Here is a 20,716-nt window from a genome sequence, read left to right on the forward strand (position 1 = left end):
CATCGCGGTGTGTGTCTGTATCACATTGGCTTTGCAAAGTGTGAATTTTTTAGTCAGCGCTCCCCCCCGCTTGCTCTGTCCCCCCCCGCCTGCATAACTGGCTGGTGAAGGAAGCGCTGTGTGCATGTGTGTGTTCCACTCTGACAGTCGCCGTTCCAGTTGCGGGTTTTCAGCAACCAGCTACGACTTGGCAGACGCCTGAAAAATCGCCTAAGTGGGACAGGCCCATAATAGAGCAACATAATCAATGTATTGGAATCAATTGATTGACAAAAAACTATGGTCATTATCTCTGGTGTAATATAAGATTTAGAAAAAAGTAACAGTAAAGTTCAATCTATTTAAGATTAGCTTTCAAAATATATAAAGTAATTGAAATTACTTAAATGAACAATAAACTGTAGTTTTCTGTTGAGGCAAAAATTATAGCCTATTAACAAATTAAATTCACCATGGTACATTTCTACATAACTTCTGACCATCACACACTATCATAAAAAGCCTTTGCCATTGCTTGTGCCACCTTCAAAGTCTTCTTCTCTTTGGCATTCTGGCCCATATTATCCTTGGCCACTTTAATCCAGTAAGACTCAGTGCGTGACAAATACTCCGAATAAGACTCGGGTGGCTGCACTGCAGGATGCTCATCACCTAATAGAGGAAAATAAATAATTAATCATTCCTTGCAATCGCAATTATAAATCTTATAATCTAAAAAGTCACAACAACTACTAGTCCATATTTACATCCCTATTATATGTTTCAATTCCGGGAAGCATTAGTGCACAAAGGAATCGTGATATGAAACACAGAAGCTAAAATAAAGCAAGCAACTAGGAAGGCATATTAGAAGATAGACACAAAATGCTGGATTAACTCTGCAGGACAGGCAGCAACGTCACCCATTCCTTCTATTCAGGGATGCTGCCTGTCCCACTGAGTTACTTCAGTATTTTGTCTATCTTCGGTGTAAACCAGCATCTGCAGTTCCTTCGTACACAGGAAGGCATATTATTTGTTAGTCATAAGGCAAAGAACTGCAGTGTAAAAGTAATGAACTCTTCCTAAGATTATACCAGGCTTTGATGAGATGCGAGCTGTGCCCAGTTTAGGTTTGTGTACTGAAAGATACCTTGAGCCTGGATTCACTCTGTTTAGTCATGGGATGAGAGGCACAGCCTCGAGTGATTATGTCAGATTACATGTACATGCTGGAGTTTAGAGGAATGAAAGGTGATCACATCCTCACAGCGTTATGCTGAGAGGCTGTTTCTTCCACTTGGCCATCGACTAATGGGTTGACACTTCCAACTGAAAAGTGGGGAAACTTAATAGTGACAAAGTTGACGTGGAAAAGCTTTTCCCACTGAGAGTAGGGAAGATTCAAACAAGGGGACATGACTTGAGAATTAAGGGACTGAAGTTTAGGGGTAACATGAGGGGGAACTTCTTTACTCAGAGAGTGGTAGCTGTGTGGAATGAGCTTCCAGTGAAGGTGGTGGAGGCAGGTTCGTTTTTATCATTTAAAAATAAATTGGATAGTTATATGGATGGGAAAGGAATGGAGGGTTATGGTCTGAGCGCAGGTATATGGGACTAGGGGAGATTATGTGTTCGGCACGGACTAGAAGGGTCGAGATGGCCTGTTTCCGTGCTGTAATTGTTATATGGTTATATGGTTATAATAGCAAGCCATTGAAATTCCCTACTTGTGTTTGTTTGGTTATTAAATATGTTCAACCCTGAGAATGATAGATATTTGGATACTTGGGGAATCAGAGGATATAGCATGAAGGCAGGAAATCAAACTTGAGCCACAATATCAGGTGGGATATTTTTGATTAAGGGGGAGCAGCAAGGGTTCAACTGGCTTTCTCCTGTTTCTGTTAACCTTTTATTGGAAATATTTTTGAAATTAATGAAAATGAAAGCCAATTTGGAAATGTTATCGTCTTAGCCATTTATTATGTTGTGGAAGCCTACATCAATTGTAAGTACATAAGTAAGGCTCCTTGAGTCTGTGCCTTTCAATAAGGTCATGGCTGATCTTATATATCTGCAATTTCCTGCAATGACCCAGAATATCAAAGTTACTATATTTAAGAGAGGTTACTCAGACCTTTTGAAAAATAATTTAAAGTATTCTCTGCCCACAATACTATTTTTTTTTCCACCAATGTGATTGGCTTCATATTTTTCCCACATTATATTATAACTACTATGTCCTCATCTATCCACTCAGCATATCTATATTTCCATAAAACCTACATTATTCCCAAATCCCATACCGTCATAACATCAAACTTGGATAAATTTAACATATACTCATCAAAATAAGAGATAAAAACTGAATGGCTGAGTCCCCAACACTAATCCCTGAAGCACCCTACATATTCCTTTTTCAGTAAAAAATGAAAAAGATCATTTATTACTTGTGTTTACTCCCATTTTTTCCAATCTTGAATCAACACCAATACACTGCTTTTAATATTGTATGCTCAGTTTTTACTGAATAATTTCCTGTCTGGAACCTTATTGAAGCCTATTTGAAAGACCAAATATACAACATCAACAAAAACATTTGCCCTCATCATTTCTAAAAGGAAAACCTCTAAAATTCCAATTTTGAAGCCAAACCAATGCAGGACCTTTACAGTGAATGGCAGGGCCCTGGGGAGTGTTGTAGAGCAGAGGGATCTAGGAGGACAGCTACATAATTTCCTGAAAGTGGTGTCACATGTAGATAGGGTGGTAACGGAGGCTTTTGGTACATTGGCCTTCATCGATCTGGGGATGCAGTACATAAGTTGAGATGTTATACACCTTGATGAGGACATGTTTGGGGCATTGTGTTCAATTTCAGTCACCCTGCTACAGGAAGGATGTTATTAACTGGAAAGAGTACAGAGAGGATTTACAAGGATGTTGCCAGGAGTCGAGGACCTGAGCTATAGGGATAAGCTGGGCAAGCTAGCATTTTATTTCTTGGAGTGTAGGAAACTGATGGGTGATCTTATAAACATGTATAAAATTATTAGGGGAGTAGTTAGGATGAATGGATAGAGTATTACCCATGGTAGGAAGAATCAAGAACCAGAGGACATAGGTTTAAGGTGAGAGGGGAAAGACTTAATTGGAACCTGAGAGGCAATTCTTTCACACAGAGGGTGGTAGACATATGGATTAAGCTGTCAGTAGAAATAGTTGAGGTTGGAATTAACAGGATTTAAAAGACATTTGAATAAGTACATGGATAGGAAAGGTTTAGAGGAATATGGGCCAAACGTGGACAAGTGGGACTATCTTAGATGGGGATTCATGGTCGGTATAGACAAGTTGGGCAGAAGGGCCTGTTTCCATGCCATGTTACATGATATTACTTTTATAAATGTATTGCAATTCTGCCCAATCCTATCATTACAGAAGCAGTATGGTTTGCTTGAAAAATCAGTATGGGAATGGGTGTTAATATGTTTGGGAACCCGGAGATTGCGTTTCATGTACATGGCCAAATCTCTAAGATAAAATTCCAGAAGTGAAAACAAAAAATAACATTGCAGATTCATTTTATGAAGAAAAAACCATGAAACTATATCTTCTGAAAATCCTAAATACACTCTGCAGGTCAGGAAGCAACTGTGGAAAGAGAATGTTCAAGTCAAAGACTCTTTGTCAGTACTGGGAAGGAGAAAAAAAACAAGTTTAGTATTAATCTACAATTCCCTCCCTGCCTGATTTTTCACACAAGTCTTTGGCTTGTTAAATGAACCTTCTGCAGATCCTTTCAATTATTCATGAGATGAAATACATTAAAGTCAACTAAATAACTGTAATGCCGATCCATGCTAAAATAATGACCTTCTTCACTGCTGTCATCGTCCTCTTCTTCATCTTCCCCTCCTGCAGCTCCTTCACATTCTTCCTCACCCTCTGACTCTTCTTCGTCCAGCCATTCCTGAGTCTCTACAGAAGTGCGAAGGCAAAGAAAACAACAGCCACCTTCAATATAAATCTAAGTCGATGAATGATGTACTTTAGATCAAAGAAATCTTCACAGTGCTATCACAAGGAGATGCAACCGGCATGTTCTGAATTAAATTATAATAGTAGTCCAGACATTATCCTCACAACATTTTCTTCATTGTGGGCAAGGAAGACTATTTCTTAGACAGTGGGCAGAAAAGCTCCAGGCCATCAGTGCTTTTTGCTGCACCTTTTGATGCAAGAAAAGGAACTTGCATTCCATCTGACTGAATAACCCACAGTACAAGCTTTCAGACCAACCATCAGCTCACATTGTACTTCATTAAAAAAAGGACCAGATGAAACATTATTTGTTTATAGTTTCAAGGTTTGCATGTATTGGGCATAACGACTCTATGCACACAGGTAATGTCTGGACAAGATATAGGGGGAAATATTTGGAATCAGATTTTCAGCATCTTTTCCTCTCTTTGGTGCCCAAAGTTATTTGGTCACAATGCCAGAGAAACAGAGCTCTATATGACATTTAAATTACCAAAAATATATTCTGTTCATTCACCAAACTTAACAGCATTTCTTCTTGGAATAACATTCTTCCTTTGAGAAATAAGTTAAGGCGTTACTTTCTTGAAGTAATTAAAGAAAATTGATTTTCAACGTTACTTTTCATTGACAAGATTGAAAACCTATACTGCAGACAATTCAATGATGCCCAATCATTCAAATGATTTCTAAGGTAGAATAGAAATGCTTATGTTTTGTGGGAGTTTATCAATAGGTAATCAATCTGAATCTTTAGTTGGGATTTACATCCATTTTAAATATATATTGCAATATTTCAGTATAGCCAAACATTTCTATATGTGAGATGCTATTTTTACATAGGCTTATATATTTATAACAAATATTTATAAAAACTTGGTGGATAAAACACACAGGAATGGGCTCTTCAGCCCACAATATTTGTGTCGAACATGATGCCATGTTACACTTATCTAATCTGCCTGTACATTATCTATTCTGTATTCTCTGCACGTACATGTGCCTATCCAATAGTAGTCTCTTAAATGCCACTATCATTTCTTCGTCCACCACCACCCCTGGCAGTCCGTTCCAAGTCGCCACCACAAAACGCTAGCCTCGCACACCTCCATTAAACTTTCCCTGTCACCTTCTGGCTATACCTTTTATTGTTGGACATTTCCACATGAGGAAAAAGGTTCTGACTGTCCACCCTATCTATGCCTCATAATTTTATATGATCGATAATCTATAATCTGCAAGCTTGCAGTTGACAACTATTTGCAGAAATATCTAATGGACAAGAAGATCATTTTATATGTAGTATGCTTGTTATTCATTCACCCAACTTTGTTAACTTTCCAAATTCTTTAGTTTTAAACAGCAAGCACGGGTGAAAGTCATACCCATGCAAAAGCCATGCAGTTTTACCTTTTCTAAAAGCTTCTCCACAACCAGGTAAAAAAAAGTAGCCACTTGAAGTTGAGTTAATACAGGAGAGGAGTTAATACATGGATTTGTTGAAGGAAACTCGCAATGTTTTACTGAGGTACACTGATAAAGAGAATGCTGTAGTTGTTATCTTACACAGATTCTCAGGAGGAGTTTGACAAATTGCCGCATAAAAGGCTGGTTTGTAAAACTTAAAAGGTTTACTTGTTATAAGGACGAATAATTAACTTAAAGGCAAAATAAGAGTAGTAAACAGTTATTTTTCAGAACAAGTGCATGTTAGACAACATTGTTCCCAAGAAGAAATGCTGGGATTATTGCTTGTTTGGGAAAAAATGTATGTTTTAGATAAGGATGTGCTGGATAAAATGTACACATTTGCTGATGATTCCAAACTTGGATAGTAACAGTTTGCTAGAGCTCAAGGAAAGGATGCCAAAATGTACAGAGGAAATATAACATGGGTAAAAAGTTTCTGTAACTCTACAAAGAATCCCCTTGGCAGAAAGAACAAAAGACAGATTAAAAGGCACAATGGTAAAATAAGTGCATAAACAATGGAACTGAGGTGCATATGACCCCCAGATCATTAAAAGCTTGCGGTTAATAATGCATATAGAATCCTGGTATTCATAAACAGACAAAAAATGAAAAAGCTGTGATGTTATTCAGAACTTTATAAAACGCTGGTCTGGCCAAAAATGCAATAAAGCAACCAATTCTGGTCACCACATTTCCTGAAGAATGTGTGGGATTTCACATTACCAGGTAGTTCAAGACTAAGGGCATAGATCTCAAATTCTGGTAAAAAAAAATACAAGGGGGAAGAGAGGAAAAACCTTCTTTAAAAAAAGACAGAGAGCACTGCTCTGAAACTCATTATCTTAAGGATGGTGGAAGCCAGAGACAATCGAGCAAAGGAACTGGATAGACACTAATGATGGTAATGGAGAAATACAGGGGAATGGAATTGGCGGGATTGCTGGGAGCAAACAAACCTCAATGAGGCCAATGGATTCTTTCGGCAATGTTTTAGGGATGCACAGTAGCGATTAATGCTGCTACCCCACAGCCCCAACCACCCAGGCTCAATCCTGGCCTCCTTTGCTGTTTGTGTAAGATTTGCACCTTCTCTCTAAGACTAATGCGGATCCCCCAAGCAATCTGTTTTCCTCCCACATCCCAAAGGGTGTTGGTTGGCAGGTTACTCCAATTATGCAGTGAAAATAGGTTACAGGGAAATAACAAAGAATGGGATTGGTCTGAGAGTTGGTATACCCTTGATTGGCTGATTACCCCCAAGGAAACATATGACTCTGTCAAGTGATAGTTCAAATATGCTTTGTTCACCAAAAGTCAAACTTACTTGGATCAGTTTCCACCAAAACTTTCCATTTCTCCATCTTGTGTAGATCAATGGAGTAAAGGTCATTTAAAGTAAACTGTCTGTCTCCCACTTCAAACATGCCACCATAGATATATAATACACCATATTTAATTGCTGCCATGGCACTGGACCGAGGACATGGTTCAATGGACGTACTCGTTTCAGAATCATCTTCATCATCATCCTCCTCCTCCTCTTCTTCTTCAATTTCTGTGATTGGTTTGGTATCAGGGCTGTTCAAAACCTGTTTCACAGTCATCACAGTGCCATCTTCGGTAACTACTTCCTTCACAATTTCTGTGGAACACCTGGGTTCTGGGCTTTCATTTGCCTCTTCAACAGTTTCTCTCTCTTTTGTTCCACGTCTTCGTTTTTTTTTCTCTCCTTTGCATTCCTTTAACTTCCCAGCAAACCAGCGATTCTTTATCATATCATAGATAGAAATGTCATTAAAAAACTCTCCTTGAATATTCTCCTCTTCCTCTTCATCGTATACGCCACCAAAGAGGACAATGCGATTATTGGGGGCAACAGCAAGTGAGCCCCCCGATCGTGCTGATGGCTTCACACCTGTTGGGTTCAAGCGAGCCCACGTCCATTTGTCTGTGGGAAAAGCAATAACAACAAATGAGGCTTCAAAATGTGCAGAACAGTTTCATATCGAATACCTGTAGGTGAATGAAAAATAATAATTCTTTAATTTATCCAAATCTTGTCTTAGCGCAGGACTTTATCTTCACCAATATTGACTGGGACTTGCTCTGTGCCAAAGGCTTAGATGGGGCAGAAGTTGTGAGGTGCATCCAAGAGTTTCTTGAAATAGTATGTGGATAGTCTAACTCATGAAGGGAACATACCTGACCTGTTGTTGGGAAATGAGCTGGGCCAGGTGACTGGTGTTTCAGTGACAGAGCAGTTTGGGGATAGAGATCACAACTTCATGTTTTAAAATTGTTTTGAATAGGGAGAAGGCTGGACCTTGTGGGAAAGTACTAAACAGGAGAAAGGTCAACTACAATTACAAGCAGTAAGGGCCAAGCAGGAGCTTGGGAGGGTACACTGGGAGAAATTGTTATCAGGTAAGTCTACATCTAACACGTGGGAATGGTTTAATGGCCAGTTATTTGAAGTTCAGAACCTACATGTTCCAGTGTGGAGGGGGGTATAAGGGGGTAAAGTAAGAGAACCTTGGATGATCAATGAGGTTGCTAATATGGTCATAAAGATAAAGGGAGCATATGCAAGATTTAATAGGATGAAATCATACAGGGCCTTTGTGGAAAATTAAAAAAAAGGAAATAACTCAAGCAGGCAAATAGAAGGGCCAAAAGCAGCCAAGAAATGTCTTTGACAAATCGGATATTAACAACAAGAGGGTAAAGGTAGGACCCTTTTAAGTATCAAGAAAGGAATTTGTGCATGGAGTCTAGGGATTGTAAGAGATGTACTAAACAAGTACTTTGCATCTGTTTTCACCAAGGAGAAGAAAATGGAGGACAGGAGATAAGTCTGGAGATCACTAATATGCAAGGTAGACACAAAATGCTGGAGAAACTCAGCGGGTGAGGCAGCATCTACGGAGAGAAGGAATTGGCGACCTTTCGGGTCGAGAGATTAAGGAGGTGATGGTGTTGGGGCTCTTGAAGAGCATTAAGGTGGATAAATCCTTAAAACTTGATGGGATTTATCCCACGTTATTCAGAGGGGCAAGAGAAGAATTGCCAGAGCCTGGACGAAGATCATCGCTAGCCACAGGTGAGGTCCCAGAGGAATTATAGGTTGTTTAGCCTCAGAGTGGTGTGGAAGCCATTTGAGAGGATGCGTCGAGCTAGGATTTACTCACATTTGGAGGAGTACGGGTTAGATAGGGACAGTCAGCATAGCTTGTTTACTGCAGATTGTGTCTTACTAACATGATTGATTTTTTTTGAGGAAGTGACCAAGGTGATCAATGAGGGTAGTGTGGTGGATGTTGCCTCCATGGATTTTACGAAAGCATTTGATAAAGTTCTCCAGATCTAGGAGATTATGATGCTCGGGATTAATAATGACTCAGTCGTATGGATTCGGAACTGGCTTATTCATACAAGACAGAGGGTTATGGAGGAAAGATTGGATTCAGGCTGGAGTAATGTGATCAGTGGAGTTCTGCAGGGAACTGTGCTGGGACCTCTGCTGTCTGGATGTAAATGCAGATGGATTGGTTAGTAAATTTGCAGATGACACAAAGATTACCGAGGAAGGCTATCAAGGTATACAGCAGGATATAGATCAGCTACAGAACTGGGCGGAGAAGTGGCAGATAGAGTTTAATCCGAGCAAAAGCAAGGTGTATTTTTAGAGGTCAAATGCAAGGGGAAAATATACAATTAATGGCATGAACTTCAACAGCATTGATGTACAGAGGGATCTAGAGGTCGAAGTCCATACCTCCTTACAAGTGGCAACTCAAGTAGATGGAGTAGTGAAGGAGGCATATGGTATGCCTGCCTGCAACTGGAAGTCATGATACAGTTAAGGGGAAATGGCAGTAAATACCAATGGCCAATTAACTGGTGGCAAACACAGCAGGGTTCATGAAATGCAGAAATCCAGGAATTTAGGAAATAATATAGTTTTTATGTGCAAGATGGGATTACGGAGAGTCGGTATGTCAAGGAGGACTCTCTCTAACTTCCACAGGTGCACAGTAGAGAGCATGCTGACCGGTTGCATCGTGGCTTGGTTCGGCAACTTGAGTGCCCAGGAGCGGAAAAGACTACAAAAAGTAATAAACTCTGCCCAGACCTCCCTACCAGCGAGGGGATTTATCGCAGTCGCTACCTCAAAAAGGCTGGCAGCATCATCAAGGACCCACACCATCCTGGCCACGCACTCATCTCCCCGCTACCTTCAGATAGAAGGTACAGGAGCCTGAAGACTGCAACGTCCAGGTTCAGGAAAAGCTGCTTCCCCACAGCCATCAGGCTATTAAACTCAATTCAGACAAAACTCTGAACATTAATAGCCCATTATCTGTGTATTTGCACTTTATCTGTGTATTTATTCATGTGTGTATATGTTTATATAATGGTATATGGACACATTGATCTGTTCTATATTCTGTTGTGCTGAAGCAAAGCAAGAATGTCATTGTCCTATCTGGGACACATGACAATAAACTCTCTTGAATCTTGAATAGTTCTCAGGAATGGAGCTGAAGAAAGGACCCATTTTGTGTACATCTCTCTCTATATTCAAGGAGGAGGAGCCATCTTGGTGAACGGCTGCTAGCAGCAGCCGTCTGTCTTAAATTCGTTTTTTTTCTAGTTTTTAGTGAGTCCTGTTTTTTTGTTTGTAGGGGATATGGTCTTTTAATGTGGGGGGGTAGGTGTTACTTTATTTATAGGTCCCTACCTGGTCGGTGTGGCAGCCTTTTTTCCGGGCTGCCCGTCGACCCGTCGTCGTGGCCTACCAGCGGGCTTGGAGCGCCGTTTCTTGGCGGGAACCACCCAGCACCTCGGCCTGCGTGGCGGCACTGCATTGGAGCGCTGGAGCGGAGCGGGCGATGCCTTGCCTGGGTCGCCGCGCTGGAGCTCTGGCGAGCTGGACCGCCGTGAGCAACATCTCCGGGCTGCGGGTTTGCGGAGCGGAGAGGCGGCGTGCGTAGAGGCGGCAAGGCGGCAGTGAGGAGAGCGGTCGCCGACTTTTTCATCTGGAGCCTGGGAGCGCCAAACCGGCGCGGCCTTGTTGGCTTCGGCAGCCGCGGGCTCCAACCAAGAAGCGGCCGTTCCAAGTGGCCCAGCCGCCGAAAGGACTCTCCCGATGCCGGGGCAAGACCACCCGGTGAGAACGGCCAGGGACATCGGGCCTCCGTAGAGGCAACTGCGGTGGCCCCAATAGGCCTGACTTTGGGGTGAACATGGGGTGGGGACTGGACATTGTGCCTTCCTCCACAGTGCTATCCACTGTGGGGGGATGATTTTTTTTTTTGTCTAACTGTAGTCTTGTAGGTCTGTGTCCAAGATGGCTGCCGTGAAGGGAGAGTGGACGCTGGCACGAATTGGTTGCCGCTGCTCTCTCTTCACACTGTGTTTTTGATTTTCTGTTTTTGGATTGAATTCTGTTTTTAATTTGTGTCATTGTGATGTCTTTAATTACTTGTTTTACTCCGATTATATGTTTTTATTCCGATTACTATGTAAGGTGTCCTTGAGATTTTGTATGAAAGGCGCCCATTAAATATAAAATTTATTATTATTATTATATTTGGACAAATGATTAATGTGAAGTTTCAGCAGCCCCAATATAAACAATAAAGGTTATATGTTAGTTTATATATTAGTTTTTGAATATGGAAAGGAAAAATGAAGGTAGATCAGAAACAGATAAAAGCCTTTCTGCCAACATTAGAATCGTGATATTTATTTAAGCTTTTCACCTTGTAAATGTTGCTTAATACATTTTACGTACACTGAAATCTCACCTTTAGTTTAAAGAAGACCCTAATCAGATGAGTAATCCCATTGAATATTCGTTTTGCTCTACAAAGTTCAAACAAAATCTCACAACTGATGATGATATCATAAAATACTTGGCCAATTTGGATCTCTCTCTATTGACAGGGAATCTAAGTACTCATTTAGTTAAGGAGGGAGGTGGCTGTGAACAAGGCTAAATGCTCAAGCTGTAGGACTAATTACCAATCCTCTCTCGCTTTGTGAAAGTCCTAACAACATTTTGTAACTGAGTCACAAAGGCATTTAAACCTGTAGGTATTTAACTGGCAAGACATGATAAATCAAACAAAAATAAAATTCTCAATTCTAAAAGTCAATGCTCAATCAAAAAGTATTATCAGCATTTGATATTTCAGATAATTACACATTGATAACTTTAAGTAACTTTAATTCAGAATGCTTTGGTACATAATCATGTATGCTTTCAATCCTAATTTTAGTTTTTACAATGCCATGTATTTGTTTTTCTGAACAATAAACTTAAAAATAAGTATATATTGCATACTTGTTAAAATGGAAATTCAGAGTTGACTCCCGAGGAAGGTCAGAACACATGGACTCAATGATAATAAATTACAAAATCGAGTGCGCTTAAAGGTAGTTTCCCCGAGTGGAAAATGGCAAGAAAGAATTGTCCAAAGAATCTGCGCTGAGATCCAACTTGTTTGACAGATACATGACAGATTCAAAATTCAGAAACACAAATTTAAAATGTGCAATGATACCATATTGAGATTTTAGTCAATATATGGGACAATGTTAATAAAATACAGGAAGCCCTAATTAATTTTAAGAATTTACATATAATTGGCAACCATACAAGTCTGTAATATATATTGTTAGTCTACTAACAAAAATGTATGCCTTGGAAAATCTATCTCAATGGAGCAGATAAACTATCTGTGGGTACGCATATCCAAGATATAAAGTGTCATAATTATAAAATCAGGAGCAAAAACGATCACTGCAATGCTTTATTTACAGTATTAAAAAGCAGTCAATTATTTGAACTTGTTCACCGAGCTCCAGCACCTGGTTTCACTACTACGTGGTCACCATGTGATATCCACCAGGTGGCGCCAGCAATGGCGGCCTCGCCAACAGTCTGTCTGTCCCTTCCTTCTTTTGTTGTTTGTTTGTTTGAGTTAAATTTATGTTTTTAATGTTCTTTAGCTTGTATTATGTGGGGGATGGGGGTTTGGGGGAAACTCTTTCTAATCTCTTACCTCGACGGACATGTAATTTTTTTTCCGTATCGTATCTCTGTCTGCACTGGGGCCTAACATCGAGGAGTTGGCGGCCTTTGCAGGAGACCGACTACGAGAGCTCCACCGCGGGTGCCTTCGGACCTAACATCACGGAGCTTGCGATCCTTTTGCCAGGGATCAACCTCTGAGCTCCATCGCGGGAGTCTGTGGGACTTTAACATCACAAAGCTCGCTGTCTCTAGTCCGAGACCAACTTCGGGAACTCCAAGTCGCAGGAGCTTCGACTGCCCTGATGCGGGAGCTTCAATCGCCCGGACTGCGAATGGTTCGACTGCCCCGACCGCGGGAGAATAAAAGGGGAAGAAGTTTGGACTTTATTGCCTTCCATCAGTGAGGAACATGGGGAATCCGCTGTGGTGGATATTTATGTTAACTTCTATGTAGTTGTGAGTCTCGTTGCTTTTTTTTAGTATGGCTGTATGGTAATTCAAATTTCACTGTATGTTAATTGGTACATGTGACAATAAACTGACCTTGAAACCTTGAAATCATAAGCAGGCACAGTAATATACCTGGGATTTTTTTATCTGGAAAAAAATCAATGCCAAGGGCTCATCAGAAAGAAGTCTTCATGATTAATGAAGGGAACAAAACAGGAAAAATGCTTCCTTTAACATACCAATTGAAGACAAGGAGCCAGAAATACAAATAGTCGCTTAAAATGCAACAGAACGTTCCAGAGAAATTCCTTCATCTAAATAATGCGATACTTGTTATCAGTCAGGATTTAGCTGTGAGAACAGGACCAATTCACAAAGGCAAGTCCCACAGTTGAAAGTTTTTACCGGTTGGAATTTAGCTGTGAAAAGGAGCAAAGGTGGAACAGTGGCGCAGCGGTAAAGTTGCTGCTTTACAGCTCCAGAGGCTCGGATTCCATCCTGACAACGGGTGCTGTCTGTGCAGAGTTTGCAAGTTCTCCCTGTGACCGCTTGGTTTTCTCCGGGTGCTCCGGTTTACTTCCACGCACCAAAGACGTGCAAGTTAATTGGCTTCAGTAAGTATTGTAAATTGTCCTTAATGTGTAAGATAGTGCTAGCGTACGAGGTGATTGCTGGTCGGCGGGGACATGGTGGGCCGAAGGGCCTGTTTCCACACTGTATCTCTAAAGTCTAAAGTAAAGTTCAATTCAAAAAGGCAAGTCCCATAGTTTGGTTAACTGACCAATCAACAGCTACCAATAAAAGGAAGATAGGACAAGTGAAGTGGACATGGTTCAGTAGCAATATATATATATATATATATATATATAGAACTATATATAGCACTATGTTTGTCACATATACAACTACACAGTGAAACTCTCTTTGCATATATTACACATGCTGACGCCACCATTTTTGCCGTCATTATTGGGATTGGCATAGTGGGAATGGACACAGTAAGATTAGGACATTGAGGCTTAGGCTCGAGAGGCTTTGGTGAGGGATAAGGTTCGGTCTGTCACTTGTTTTCAGAATGCAACCTGGTCTCAGTGTGGGGGAGATGGAAGGCAGTACAGTGGAATACTCGGCCAGTGGCATGTGGGAACTCACGAAGACATCCAGCATCCATGAGGACAACATTTGGAGGAGGAGCTTCCAGATGTTGCTCCTTAAAGACTGAGTTAGGGAACTGGAGCTGCAGCTGGACAACCTCCGGCACATCCTGGAGAGTGGACAAGTCATAGATAGGAGTTATAGTGAGGAGGTCACACTTATGCCCCTGTTCCACTTAGGAAACCTGAACAGAAATCTCTGGAGACTTTGCGCCCCACCCAAGGTTTCCGTGCGGTTCCTGGAGGTTTTTGTCAGTCTCCCTAATGGTCGAAAGTGTTTTCTGCTTCTTCTATTTTCCGGCGATTATTTAAAAAAAATTCAAAACCGGCCGCGACTAAAAATAGGTTGCCATTTTAAAAATCGGTAATTTTTTAGTCAAAGCCGGTTGCGATGCTAGTTGAAGGTGGTTGCCGGAGGTTGCAGGTTGTGGATGGTAAGACCTCCCTAGTGGAATAAAACTGGGTGAAAAAAACTACCTGCAACCTCCGGTTGCCATCCCCTGTGGCCATTCCCCGGCAAATCAGATATTTTTGTTGATGGTGTTTACAGAGTACTATGTTTACATATCTGGCATTTTGCTGCAAGTCAGAACTTCATTGTTTCTTTTTGGACATACGACTCGACTCTTGCCTTGCATCTTGACTTGGGCAAAAGATTAAAATGCAGCTTCTTGAGGGTGGTTATCTATGGATTATGACCAATGTCATGTGCTAGTGATGGTGGCAATAGGAGCAACAGATGAATGCGTGGCTGAGGAGTTGGTGCAGGGGACTGGGATTTAGATTTTTGGACCACTGGGATCTATTCTGGGGCAGAAGTGACCTGTGCAAGAGGGACAGGTTGTACCTGAACCGATGGGGCACCAACACCCTTACAGGGAGATTTGCTGGCGCTACTCAGGAGGATGGATCTAGAATGCAGGGGGATGCTGGTCAGCAAATGAAAGGGCTGATGAGAAATGCGAGGATATGACAAATAAGTCTCAAAGGAAGGACATGCAGGGAGAGGTTCATAAATATGGATATAATAACGGGCTGAAGTGTGTTTATTTCAATGTGGGTAAACATATAAACCTAGAGCCTGGATCAGTGCTTGGAATTATGATGTTATCATTACGTAAACTTGGTTGCAAGAAGGACATGACTGACAGCTTAACAGGCCAGGGATTTGACGTTTCAGACATGATAAAGAGGATGATAAGAGGTAGAGGAGTTGCTTTAGCAATAAGGGAGAATATCACGGCGATACACAGAGAGGACATACTGGAGGTTATGTCAACAGAGGCATACGAGATGAGCTCAAAAATAAGAAAGGATCACATACTCCAATGGGATTACATTATAGGCAACCCAATAGCCAGCAGAAGATGGAGGATGGAATCAGATTACATAAGGATGCAAGAACCACAGGGCTGTTGTAGTGGGTGACTTTAACTTCCCCAATATTTATTGTGACTTACTCATTGCAAGAGAATTAGATGGGGAAGAATTTATTCAGTGTATTCCAGAAGGCTTCCTAAGTGAATAGTCCAACTCAAGGAGGGAATATACTCTGGAATTTAGGAGGAGAGGAAATCTTATTGAAACATATAAGATTATCAAGGGTTTGCACAAGCTGGAAGACACAGGATCATTTCATTCCAAAAAGGAAGAAAGATTCTAAGGGGAGTAGGAGGCAACCGTGGCTGACAAGAGAAGTTAGGGATCGAATAAAATTAAAAGAAAAGATGTATAATACAGCAGAGAGTAGCCGGAAGCCAGAGGATTGGGAAACTTTCATAGGACAACAGAAGGAAACAAAACGGGCAATACGGGCTGAGGCCCGGGGAGCCGTTGGTGAGAGGAGTTATCTGGGCGGTGAGTTAAAAATCGAGTGCGGGGCTTGCTTTCACAGAGGCCCGGGGAGCCGTTGGTGAGAGGAGGAGTTACCCAATCTGCAGCGTTCCATCTCACTTACAGAGAAGGGGTCTGGTGGAAGCCTCTGATTGGTGGAAGAGGACCAGAGGAAGCAGCTGATTGGGTGCAACCCCAGGTTTGCATTTCTGCTTTCAGGTTAAGGGTTCTGTGAGTTGAGGGTTCAGTGAGTTGAGGGTTCTGCGAGTTGAGGGTTCTGCGAGTTGAGGGTTCAGTGAGTTGAGGGTTCAGTGAGTTGAGGGTTCAGTGAGTTGAGGGTTCAGTGAGTTGAGGGTTCAGTGAGTTGAGGGTTCTGTGAGTTGAGGGTTCTGTGAGTTGAGGGTTCTGTGAGTTGAGGGTTCTGTGAGTTGAGGGTTCTGTGAGTTGAGGGTTCTGTGAGTTGAGGGATCTGTGAGTTGAGGTTCTGTGAGTTGAGGGTTCTGTGAGTTGAGGGTTCTGTGAGGTGAGGGTTCTGTGAGTTGAGGGTTCTGTGAGTTGAGGGTTCTGTGAGTTGAGGGTTCAGTGAGTTAAGGGTTCAGTGAGTTAAGGGTTCAGTGAGTTAAGGGTTCTGTGAGTTAAGGGTACAGTATTTATTGCTAAAGGTACAGTTTAAAGGATAAAGATTTTTATAGTATGGGGGAGGATGGGGAGGTAGGGAAGGAGGGAGGGAGGGGGAGAGGGGTGGGGGAGAGAGGGGAAAGAGTGGAGAGGGAGGTGGAGAGGGGTAGGGGGAGTGATGGAAGAGGGACAGAGGGGTAGGAGGAAGGGGGGTGGCGTAGAGAGGGAAGGGGGGTGGGGGAGAGAGGGATGGGTGGGAGAGGGGTTTCGGAGAGGGAAACATAGAACCATTGAAATTAAGTGCAGGAGTAGGCCATTCGGCCCTTCGAGCCTGCACCACCATTCAATATGATCGTGGCTGATCATCCAACTCAGTATCCTGTACCTGCCTTCTCTCCATACCCCCTGATCCCTTTAGCCACAAGGACCACATCTAACTCCCTCTTAAATACAGCCAATGAACAGGCCTCAACTACCTTCTGTGCCAGTGAATTCCAGAGATTCACCACTCTCTGTGTTAAAAATGTTTTTCTCATCTCGGTCCTAAAAGATTTACCCCTTATCCTTAAACTGTGACCCCTTGTTCTGGACTTCCCCAACATCTGGAACAATCTTCCTGCATCTAGCCTGTCCAACCCCTTAAGAATTTTGTAAGTTTCTATAAGATACCCCCTCAATCTTTTAAATTCTAGCATGTACAAGCCGAGTCTATCCAGTCTTTCGTCATATGAAAGTCCTGACATCCCAGGAATCAGTCTGGTGAACCTTCTCTGTACTCCCTCTATGGCAACGATGTATTTGAACATTGGGCATTGTGACATCACACGATGGAACGTTCACCAGGGGCTGGGGCTGGTGCTGCTTCTATGGGTGAGAAGCCAGTTTAGTTGTGAAATATTGGGGGGGGGGGGGGGTGGGTTAGGATTTGATTAAAAACGTGCACTTAAACACGACGACCAATGGCAAACCCGTTGGGTCTGATCCCCCAACGCAGCCGTTCCCTACCCGTAGCCCCCACGGGGGGGGGGGGTGGGGGGCGGGCGCCTCACACACACTAACCACCCCCACACACAGAGTTTGAAAAGTGCATAAAGACCGTTCCCTACCTGTAGCCCCCAGGGGAGATTTGGTCGTCGAAGTCGGGTCCCTGCCGTCTTAAAATATCGTATCTTGAAGTCGTCGAAGTCGGGTCCGTCTCGGCAACGCGTGGGGGGGGTGGTGGGGGGGTTAGCGGTGCGGCATCACACACACGAAGCTTCGACACACACAGAGCCTTAAAAGTGTAAATGCCCGACCTCTTTTCCGTTTTTCTCTAATTTAATTAAGATGTGCAGGTGGTGTTCTTATCGAGGTTCAGGGGTGAATGACGTAAATATTTTCACACAATATGGGAACATCTCATGTTGTCTTGAAGGCTCCTCGGCCCACATCTGACTCTCTGTACTGTCACTATGGCAACGATGTCTATGAGCATTGGGCAATGTGACATCACACGATGGAACGCTCAGCAGGGGCTGGGGCTGGTGAAGGTTCTGTGGGTGTGAAGCCAGTTTAGTTTTGAAATATTGGGGGGGGGGGGGGGCTTAGGATTTGATTAAAAACGTACACTTAAACACGTCGAAATGTAATGAGGAACGGATACTTAGAAAGAAAAGAGAAATCTCTACCAAAATGGAAAAGATGTCGGCGATTCAGCGTTCCCCCTTATCCTTAAACTTTGACCCCTTGTTCTGGTCTTCCCCAACATCCGGAACAATCTTCCTGCATCTAGCCTGTCCAACCCCTTAAGAATTTTAAACGTCTCTATAAGATACCCCCTCAATCTTCTAAAATCTAGCGATTACAAGGCGAGTCTATCCAGTCTTTCTTCATATGAAAGTTCTGACATAACAGGAATCAGCCTGGTGAACCTTCTCTGTACTCCCTCTCTATGGCAACGATGTATTTGAACATTGGGCATTGTGACATCACACGATGGAACGTTCACCATTGGCTTGGGCTCCTGCATAGGCATATGTAAATGGATCCATTCCGATTGGACATATGTGAAGATTGGGCATTGTGACATCACACGATGGATGGAGTTGATTTAATTTGGGAGTAAGCTATGTCAGTGGAGATTGGCCCCGTGGTTTGCTCATCTTGCAACATGTGGGAGATCAGGGATATGGTCGGTGTCCCTGGTGACTACGTTTGCAGGAAGTGTGTCCAGCTGCAGCTCCTGGCAGACCGCATTGAACGATTGGAGCTGCGGTTGGATTCATACTGGAGCATCCACGATGCTGAGAAAGTCGTGAATAGCACGTACAGTGAGTTGGTCACACCGCAGGTAAAAGGTAAGAGGACAGAAAGGGAACGGGTGGCCATTAGCCAGCAGAGCAGTAGGCAGGTAGTGCAGGAGTCCCCTGCGGTCATCTCCCTCCTAAACAGGTATACCATTTTGGATACTGTTGGGGGAGGTGGCTCATCAGGGGAAGGCAGCAGCAGCCAAGTTCATGGCACCATGGGTGGATCTGCGGCACAGGAGGAGAGAAAAAAGATTGGAAGGGCAATAGTATTAGGGGATTCAATTGTCAGGGGAATAGATAGGCGTTTCTGTGGCCGCAAACGAGACTCCAGGATGGTATGTTGCCTCCCTGGTGCAACGGTCAGGGATGTCACTGAACGGCTGCAGAACATTCTGGAGGGGGAGGGTGAACAGCCAGTTGTCGTGGTGCATATTGGCACCAACGATATAGGTAAAAAAAGGGATGAGGTCCTACAAGGTGAATTTAGGGAGCTAGGAGATAAACTTAAAAGTAGGACCTCAAAGGTAATAATCTCTGGATTACTACCAGTGCCAGGGGCTAGTCAGAGTAGAAATAGTAGGATATTGCAGATGAATACGTGGCTTGAAAAATGGTGCAAGGGGGAGGGATTCAAATTTCTAGGGCATTGAATTGAATTGAATACCTTTATTGTCATACTGGACCAGTTGGAACCAGTTCTGGAGGAGGTGGGACCAGTACAAACAGGACGGTCTGCACCTGGGCTGGAATGGAACCAATGTCCTTGGGGGAGTGCTTGCTAGTGCTGTCGGGGAGTATTTAAACTAATGTGGCAGGGGGATGGGTGCAAGAGCAGAGAGTCAGAGGGGTGTAAAATGAGGGTAGAAGCAATAGGTAGCAAGGTGAAAAGTAAAAGTGGCAGGCAGACAAATCCAGGGCAAAAATCAAAAAGGGCCACTTTTCAACATAATTGTATAATGTTGTAAAAACAAGCCTGAAGGTTTTGTATCTTAATGCAAGGAGCATTCGTAATAAGCTGGATGAGTTGAATGTGCAGATAGTTATTAATGAATATGATATAGTTGGGATCACGGAGACATGGCTCCAGGGTGACCAAGGCTGGGAGCTGAACATCCAGGGATATTCAATATTCAGGAGGGATAGACAGAAAGGAAAAGGGGGCGGGGTAGCGTTGCTGGTTAAAGAGGAGATTAACACAATAGAAAGGAAGGACATTAGCTTGGAAGATGTGGAATCGATATGGGTAGAGCTGCGAAACACTAAGGGGCAGAAAACGCTAGTGGGAGTTGTGTACAGGCCACCTAACAGTAGTAGTGGAGTTGGGGATGGCATCAAACAGGAAATTAGAAATGCGTGCAACAAAGGTAAAACAATTATAAGGGGTGACTTCAATCTACATATAGATTGGGTGAATCAAATTGGCTGGGGTGCTGAGGAAGAGGATTTCTTGGAATGTATGCGGGATAGTTTTCTAAACCAACATGTAGTGGAACCAACGAGAGAGCAGGCTATTCTAGACTGGGTATTGAGTAATGAGGAAGGGTAGTTAGCAGTCTTGTTGTGCGTGGCCCCTTGGGCAAGAGTGACCATAATATGGTTGAGTTCTTCATTAGGATGGAAAGCGACATTGTTAATTCAGAAACAAGGGTTCTGAACTTAAAGAAAGGTGACTTTGAGGGTATGAGACGTGAATTGGCCAAGATAGACTGGCAAATGATTCTTAAAGGGTTGACGGTGGATATGCAATGGAAGGCATTTAAAAACTGCATGGATGAACTACAACAATTGTTCATCCCAGTTTGGCAAAAGAATAAATCAGGGAAGGTAGTGCA

The 20,716-nt window shown here is 42.8% G+C and overlaps 1 protein-coding gene across 1 annotated transcript in view; it reads right to left on the reverse strand.

The window, feature by feature from the left end:
- Positions 1-285: 285 nt before the first annotated feature.
- Positions 286-20,716, reverse strand: part of klhdc4 (kelch domain containing 4) — an 86,903-nt gene continuing 66,472 nt past the window's right edge. The window contains exons 9-11 of the mRNA XM_033035638.1: positions 6,824-7,447; positions 3,859-3,963; positions 286-651 (exon numbers count right to left, since the gene is read on the reverse strand). Coding sequence (XP_032891529.1) covers positions 482-651; positions 3,859-3,963; positions 6,824-7,447 — 899 coding nt within the window. The 3' untranslated portion in view covers positions 286-481. The remainder of the gene's footprint in view (positions 652-3,858; positions 3,964-6,823; positions 7,448-20,716) is intronic.

Source organism: Amblyraja radiata, chromosome 17, assembly GCF_010909765.2.
Source record: "Amblyraja radiata isolate CabotCenter1 chromosome 17, sAmbRad1.1.pri, whole genome shotgun sequence".
Lineage (NCBI taxonomy): Eukaryota > Metazoa > Chordata > Chondrichthyes > Rajiformes > Rajidae > Amblyraja > Amblyraja radiata.